We start from the raw sequence: 8,903 nt of genomic DNA, 5'->3' as shown, positions 1-8,903 counted from the left end.
ATGATCGTTGAAAGCCCAGATCGTAATCGAGATTAAAATTCGATTAATTGAGCAGCCCTAACTGTGAAGCATGAAAGAGTACACACACAGTAAACAGTAGAGATTAAGCATATTAAGTTTGAAATGAGCAGACCCTCTCAGACCCACTTTAAGGAAAGGGAGGAAAGAGCTCTGAATTTGGGACCAATATTTTACATCTTCGATAAAAAGCTCTCTGTCCCACAGCTTGTGGCTCAGTAACATGGACAGGACAGAGAAGTACTGAGCAACAAAGCACCAGAGTAGGGCTGGGAGATATGGAAAACAATTAACTATTTTCATATTGATATATGTCATGATATAAAATACAAGGATGACTTTTTCTCTTCCTTTTTAATTTTAAGTGAGATGTGAAAATATAAGGTCAATTAGGGTTTAAATATTATTTCTGTCAGAAGCTGAACATTATAAATGTACTGCAACAACTGTATTTTAAATTAATAACAAGGGTATAAATAGCAAACTAAAGCAAAACCTTTGAGTGTTACAGTGGTCCCTCGTTTATTGCGGGAGTTAGGTTCTAAAAATAACTCGTGATAGGTGAAATCCGCGAAGTAGCCAACTTTATTTTTTACAATTATAGGCTGTAAAACTCCTCATTACACACATTATACACTTTTCTCAGACAGGCATGAGCATTTTCACACTTTTCTCACTTGTTTAAACACTCAAAGTTCAAACCTTCGTAGAAAAATTACTCTAGTATTATAGAATGAAACCAAGGCACCCGCGGTTGCCTTTGACGGTGCAAAACACGACATTGTTGTGTTTGTTGGGGAGAAAACTTACAGACATACAGTACAGCACTTCAGAGTCACACTGCTAGCGATCGAAGATTTATGTAAATTTGACAAGCTGAACGCATTCTGTACTGTAGAGGAGACACGGCACGAGATTGATTGACAATGGTCTACAGTAGGGGTGGGCGATATAAATGATATACGATAGAAACGATATACATTTGGCCAATGATAGAGATTTTGACTATATCACTCTATCGCGATAGCGCAATGTTGATGATGTCATCAAGCTGCACCTGTTTTGGTCGAAAGCATCGCAGCGGCTAAAACCATTATCATCTGCAAATTATGGCGGGCGACAGTCATAGCAAAGAGATGAAGCACTTTTGAAATATGGGGAAAGCCAAAAACTGCGCTTCCTCCACTTCCGTAACATTGATTCATTAATGTTGAATTCTCTCGCAGCTGTTCTATTCCCATGTTGTTACAGTATATTAATAACTAACCTCGTATTGTGGATGAGTAATCTCAGTTGTTCTCCTGACTGAAGTTTGGCCCGTGTATAGCATCCTGCTATGCGATTGCATTTGTCCCCAACCACCAGAATCCCTCACGTTAACTTTTATTGAGTGGAAAAAAAGTTGGCGTTCATCCTTCAGCTTCACTGTGCTAATGTTATACTAACATAGCTGTGTCGCTAGCAATCACATAGCACAATATTATATACGAGGTAGTCCAACTTCAGTAACCCTGAAAACGCCACTGCTGTTTAGTTTTCTGTCTTCATTTATGTTGGAAGTGGTAGCAGAGCTGTACGTTTTAATTAGTTTCAAAAATCTTTCAGTCAGAACATGGTATGAAATGTTTAGGTGTAAACTAGCGAGCTAACTTCCTGTTAACTTCTAACTCCGTTAAATTTAATAAATTCTGTTTTCATGGATGCATGGATGTTAAACTTAATTGTTACACCCGATAAAGCAGCAACGCTGATGATTTTCTTAAAGATGAAATAATTTAGACCGTTTTTAACTCTTAGTGTTCGTTTGACTTTGGGACCTGAACAGGATGGAGTTTTGGACCCAGATTACTCCGCGAAGCTCCTCACTATGGCAGCTGTAATGCTCTGACAATCCATCAAGCAGTGTGGCTTACCAAAGTTGTACTAAAAAATCTTTTAACAGTGTTACGTCCGCCCGAAGGGGTCTAGGCATGCGAGTGAGGGGACCAGTAACAAATGAGTCCAGAACAGAATGAAAGGAAAAAAGACAGGTGTTTTTGGTAAATAAAATAGTCTTTATTATAGATAATCTTAACATAAAGAGCCGGCAACGCCGTTTTACCAATAACACTTGGAAAAAGGGAAAAAAAGGTTGCAACAACAAAGAACACAACAACCAAACAAAAACTCCACACCACGAGGAGGCACTTCCAGGGGCCCACAAGCTCACCCTATCACTAGCAGCAGCTAGCTTTACTGCTGCCGAGGCCCACAAGCCCACACTTCTCACCTAAAGCAGCTATACTCTTTCCACAACTCCACACTTCAGGCAGGATAACTACACACCAAGAACACCCCACACTGCTCACAGCTCATCCCCAGCTTATATCTCCGGCCCCAAAATGGATGATACGGCTATTAGTGCACAGGTGTCTAGAAGCTTGTTTGTAAGTAATAACATCCACCTGGTTCCCGTTTTCTGTGAATCCAGTGTTGAGAGCTTCTTCAGTGTGTTTGAAAGCATAGCAACTGCATTACAGTGGCCTGAAGACGTGTGGGGGGTGATGTTGCTGTGTAAATTCACAGGTAGGGCTCAGGAAGCTTGTTCTGGTCTGTCCGGGGATGACTGCCTAGTTTATGAAAAGATTAAAAGTGCCGTCCTCCTAGCCGATGAGCTTGTACCTGAGGCCTATAGGCAGCATTTTCGAGGTTTGGAGTTGGCACAGGGTCAGTCCTACCTTGACTTTGCTCAGGAGAAGGCAAAGCTTTTTGGTAGGTGGTGCTCTGCAAGCCAGGTTAACAGTTTGGGGTCGTTACGTGAGCTCATGCTTGTGGAGGATTTTAAAAACTCTGTTCCTGAGTGTATTGCTCTTTCTTTAAGTGAACAAAGGGTTTCCACATTACAGCAGGCTGCCACACTGGCAGATGAGTTCACCCTAAGTCATAAAATAAATGCTGTAGAATGTGATACCCCTCTGTGCCATAGTACATCTTGGCGAGGTAAGAGTGGGCCAGCTAACAAGGCTGAAAAAGTTGTGGTTTCGAGACCCAAAACGAAGCTTTGTTTCTTCTGCCACAAACCTGGACACCTCGTTGCTAACTGTTTGAAATTGAAACTCAAACAGAAAGCCCACTCAAAGCAAAAAGGGCCTGCTTTGAGAAAAGTTAGTCGTGGTTCTCCGGTCCTCAAAATGATTTGCAGGGAGAAAGATCATGTATAAAACCACCCCTCAGACCTGCATCCCTTGCTAACAAACATGTCTGTGTTTCAGTAAAGCCTGCTAGCTGCCTCCTGGGTTCTCCACATGTGATCGTTCCAAGCCCTGGCTATCACATGGGACACTGTTTTGAGGGTCTGCGGCGACCCTCAGTCCGTATTATGAACCCATTGAGATGGGGTTGGCAGCTTCCGCAGGCAATGCCTAACCGTTGCTATGGGGTTTGGTAGGTGGAAAGCCTGCAATTTGGTGATGCAACGGTTACGGACTTGATTAGTTGTTTTGGTTATCATAATTATGTGACAAACCACGGGTTTGTATTTATGGGAGGGGGTGTTACGGCCCTAGCTGGGCCTCCTCCTGAAGGTGCCTGTGTGGGCGTGTCCCACCACCTCTTCTGCCTGAGGTGCCACCTTTCCCTTTTGTGCAGCTGACTCTCGTCAGTAATTAAAGAGATTTAAGCCCAGGGAAAGGTGAGCTCTGGGCCAGAGTGCCATTAGTGTGGTTGCAGCTAGTGAGCTGAGTGTTTGGTGTATTTGCAGTTAGTGAGCTGCTCTCTCTTTTTGACATAGGGTTTACTTTATTGACCAACGCTTGAGTTTTGTTTGTTTTCTTAAATGGTGATAGCGGCTTGTCCGTCTCTTTTAGTTGAGCTACTTTAATAAAACTCTTTAATTTAACCCTTTTGCCTCCTTGACTCCTTTTTCTGACCTGGACACTTTTTGTTACTTCCCCCTCACTGCCTAGACCCCTCAGGGGAACGTAACACTATATGGGTGATGATCTTTGGTTTTTGCGTTTCAGGGTTTTATTGTGACTTTTTCCTCTTTGTACATTTATTTATGTTAAGATTAATGCTTTCATTTTTAACTATTGCATAGAAAGCACCAGTTTTGCATCTGACTCTGCCGACTTGCCCCGAGAAATGATTTGATGTAATCTCAATGACTGAGACTGGTAGAACAGGCTGGTAATTTCTCTCTCTCTCTCTCTTGCTCTTAGGTCCTGGTGTAGCTACCTCTGAACTGGCTCCACATCCTGTCTCTTATTTATCAGCCGCCTTTGCCTTGATCGCCCCTCTCTCCATCCATTCATCATCACTTCATCCCCATCAGTAAGCCCAACAGCTGGTCCACCTGACCGTACCTGCGCCTGTCCATGGACTGGCCGTGACTCTGGAGGGAGGGGGACAGAAACAAGGAAAGAGTTGAGTCGCAGAGGAGACGACGGAAGAGAAAGCTGGATTCATTCAGATGTCACGCTTCTGAAGTGGCCCTGCTCGCTGTCCTTCACCCCCTCATCCTCCTCTTCAGCCTTCTTCAGTTATGGAGATTTAAAGGAGCAGTGAGAGACTATTGCCAAGACATTAAAGTGAAAAAAATACATATTACCCTGATATAAAATCATTTTTGAATAAAACATTTAGTCAGAAACAGGACTGTTGAGCACATGAACAACCCTCCAGAATCCAAACCAAAGGGGGCCTGAGTAGACAACGGAGAGAAAGAAAATCACACACACACAAAACCTTTTACTGACATGTCAACAACAGCCACAATGGGTGAAATGGCAAACAGCGCTGTGGAGTTTTACCCCAAAGGGACACGAGGTGGGGGTGGAGGAGGAGGAAGGGCAGATGGCAGCCATGCAGGGGGAGACTTTGGGGTCACAGTGAAGGAGCTCAGGGAGCTGATGGAGCTCCGAGGGGCTGATGCCCTACAGAAGATAGAGGACAGCTATGGAGACACAGAGGGTCTCTGCCGGCGACTACAGTCCAATACCACTGATGGTGAGCAGACATGGGTGTAGAAATGGTTCAGTGGGAAGAATTGATAACAAAAGAAGACGTGCCTAGATGGATGAATGGGCTGGTGGAGGAATGGTACAGTGGATGAGTAGGTGGTTGCTGGTTGGATGAATTTATAGAGCAGAAGATGGAGGATGAATGAGATTGTACTCTTGATTGGAGTCAAACACAGGCACCAGTGCATCAGTGGGGATCAGTGTTGGGCAAGTTACGTTGAAAAAGTAATTAATTATAGTTACTAGTTACTTCTTCAAAAAAGTCACTGAGTTAGTAACTGAGTTACAAGATTCTAAAAGTAATTAATTACTTTAAAAGTAACTACCGCATTATAAAAAAAAGTTTAACCCTCTGGGGTCCAGGGTATAATTGGCCATTTTAACCACTTTTGATTTTACCTCTACATTTCTCCTTTAAAAACGATTTACTTTGCCTTGTTTGGTATCATCTGTTTCAGCACAACCTCGCGTGTCTGAATTTACAGTTATGTTTTCATTTTGACATACTGTATTAACACAATTGATCTAAAATCAGACAAAAAACATAAAATCCAAGTAGAAACAACCACAAATATGTTTAATGAATCATATTTCAGAACTTTAAATGTAAATATAAATTGTCAATTTTAAAATCATATGCACAAGTTTTGCAAACAACAAAGTTATTAGCAGCCATTTACCTTTTACCCCATTTTTTAATAACCATTTCAAACTATTTACATAACAATCAGTTGTTCTGCATTCAATAAATTATTTGTGCCACTCCCAAAAAAATAATTTCTGTCCACTATAAAGGAGAACATCACAACCTGATACCTGCAGGTCTGACAGCAGCAGGTGTGTCACTCATCCTGTTTTTTATCTGGAGACAGCAGTCGCCTCATTGTTCTGACACACAACACAAAACTATCCACAACACTACACGCTAACTACACAAGACAACACATTAACTACACACTCCAAACACGCTAAACGTCACAAATCTCTCACATCTCAAAACTCTCTCTCTCTCTCTTTTTCTGCTGTCTTTCTTTCTCTCTCTCTCGTGGTCACTCCTCAATCTTCCCCCTCTTCCTAAACAACCAAATGTCATGTTGCCATATTATTTTTTTATTGGTTGACATGGTGTATTTTTCCACCAACACGAAAGGGCTGTTTTTGTTTTTGTTTTGTTTTTTTGGGGCATATGCAGAGAGTGCTTGCTAGTGATGTCCTTAAACAGTAAACATGACGAAATTATTCAGGAAAAAAACACTCGTATATATTGTTTATCATGACTCTAGTTTTACGTGGCCTATCAACACAATTTAAAAACTGATATATATCACCTTGTTGCTTTGTCATCTTGAAGTGGTCATGTGATTGGCTTACCACGACTACTTTATTCTTCCTCAGTCAAGCAGCAGCACTCATGCGATTGTTTTGCCCCCCTGAGCTCCAGGTGTGGTGCAAAAAAGTGATCGTCGGGCAGAAAGTGATTGCCATCCGCGGGACCGCGCGCAGCTGCTTAAAGCTGTAGCGCCCAGATTACTTACATGGACAGCTACTTCCATGCAACTGATATAAGGTGCGGTAAGCTGAAGACAGTTTCAACCGTCTGTTTGTTGAAAAATAGTAACGCGACCGCACCGCATTTTCTTGTTAGTAACGGTAACGCCGTTGTAACGATAGAAATAGTAATTAGTTAGATTACTCGTTACTGAAAAAAGTAACGCCGTTACTTGTAACGCCGTTATTCCCATCACTGGTGGGGATTCTGTCTCATCATCATTTGGCATCATTTGGCCAACAGAAACAGATTAGGTGGGGTCACCAGTCATTTTAGAACAAAGCCACCTTTTATTTTAACAAGCTACGAACATACACTAAAACTGCTAATGATGTTTATTGTTGTGCGCAATATCAATACACAAATGAGTGCAACACATGTTAGATGAATTCTGAATTAAGTGCTGGTGCCTCCATTTTCCTGTAGTTGTAATCCTGACCTTGGAAGGCAGCTTCTGGTTGAGGTGCGTGTAAAGAGAATATGGGCGGATGGTCTGATTGGTGAAGGGATGATGGGATTATATTGGATGGGTGAATGGGAAGCTGATAGAGTAAATCAATAAATGGATGAACTACAATCTCTAACAGTATACCTGCAAGGGTGGTTTAGGTGAAAGTCTATTATGTTTGTCTAACAACTGTTAACAGTCAAGGAGGCAAAAGGAAAAATAATCATTTTCATAGGCTGCCAGTTACCAGGACATGCTAATAAAATAAACCTTTAATAAATCCTTTTCAAAGTTATTATGATGCCCAAATGTTGTCTCGCAGGTGTTGAAGCTGTTCAGCTATACCTGTGTTTGCTTAGTGTTTTTCCTGTCTTATTCACATCAGTGAAGTTAGCCTTAATATACCTCTCTGTATTACTCATTTTGATGGTTTGTGCAAATACTGAACATCACAACATTCATGAAGTTAGGGTTGATTGCAGGACGGTTATAAACCCTCACTCACTAAAGTAATACATTCAGGCCATCAAGATAAGAAGTACTTTAACTTATATCTGTTCTTATATTGTTGTTGTTGTTATTATTATTATTATTATTATTATTATTTACAGATTTTCCATTTTAGTTCAAGAGGCTTAACAAAAGTATTAACTGTTTAGCCTGTTTACTGTTATTTTTGAGAACCCAATAGATTGACAGGTTTATTTTGGTTTTTCAGCATAATAAAGGCCTCCTTTTAGATCTCTTTGGACTTCCTTTTGAGAGTTTAATTAAACAGCTAATGCAAGTACAACACTTCTTTTATCTGCTTAATGTGTCATTGAGTCTCAGGGTTCTGGCCTCACCTGGCCATGGATGTGCTTGTCATTTCTTTTGAGCCTTTCAAACAAAGGTGTAGATTTGGTTTTGGCATTGGTGGGGACGGATGATTCAACCACCGAACCCTGCCCTGATTCTTTTTTTTTCTTCCTTTTTGTTTTTGCTTCTTGATAAAAAAGGAGAAATATACTTGCTTACATATGTTATTCTACATGCTTTTAAACCATTTAAAATTAAAATTCATAGTTTTATATGTGAATTATATAATGTTAAATTACTATTAAACAAATGACTAAGTATTTTAGGCTTTAGTTTACTTCAGCCATATTCCAGACAAATCAAGTATCATACAAAAATAAAAATAGAGTCATGACAATAAAAGAATATGACTTTAAGCACTTAACAACATTACTTCAGTTATAGTACACCAACATCTCTTATACATTAGCACTAAGGGAACACTGAATGACCTGGTGGTTTTTGTCCATAAAACTACTCATCTAAGATTACCACAAAGTAACTGATCTCTCAGCAAAATTATGCAACATTTTAGACACACCATGCTGATGAGTCACACATCTGTAATGTTTGTAGGGTGAGTGCATTTTTAAAACAATTTGTGCAAACTGCACTACAAGGTGGAATATTTGCAAAATCATGACTACCTCATGATATTTTGTCTCAAAAATTAACCCTATGAATACGTCAGTGCCATTAGGATGAAATTATTGTGTCACCAACATTTTAACGTTAGACATATAATGTTAACAGCCTCTGTAAACGAATATCCTGGCTCGCTCGAGGCTGCCGTTTTCTCTGACAGTTTCAATCAAAATTAGAAATACTACTCTGGGAGACTGAAATAACTAATAGTGATGCCTGTTGTGTAGTTAGTTTCCAAAACACGTTATTCGTGGTTACATACAATTTTAGACTGATGTGGGCCATAGCCTAGCATAGCCTGTAACGTTATTATGACGGACACATTTTATGAGTGAACTTAACTTTAAGTGACTTACAGGTTTCTTTGAAACACTCTCTTATATCCAGCTTCTTCCTTGTTGCTGCC

General features: G+C 40.5%; 1 protein-coding gene across 2 annotated transcripts in view; it reads left to right on the top strand.

The window, feature by feature from the left end:
- atp2b3b (ATPase plasma membrane Ca2+ transporting 3b) overlaps positions 1-8,903 on the top strand; it is a 116,442-nt gene that overhangs the window by 5,328 nt on the left and 102,211 nt on the right. For both annotated transcript variants that reach the window (XM_005754087.1, XM_005754086.1), the window contains exon 2: positions 4,218-5,004. In XM_005754087.1, coding sequence (XP_005754144.1) covers positions 4,755-5,004 — 250 coding nt within the window. In that variant the 5' untranslated portion in view covers positions 4,218-4,754. The remainder of the gene's footprint in view (positions 1-4,217; positions 5,005-8,903) is intronic.

The sequence above is a fragment of the Pundamilia nyererei genome, unplaced genomic scaffold (assembly GCF_000239375.1).
Source record: "Pundamilia nyererei isolate P.nyererei 1_Seehausen unplaced genomic scaffold, PunNye1.0 scaffold00505, whole genome shotgun sequence".
Lineage (NCBI taxonomy): Eukaryota > Metazoa > Chordata > Actinopteri > Cichliformes > Cichlidae > Pundamilia > Pundamilia nyererei.
This window is presented reverse-complemented; position numbering and strand designations above follow the sequence as displayed.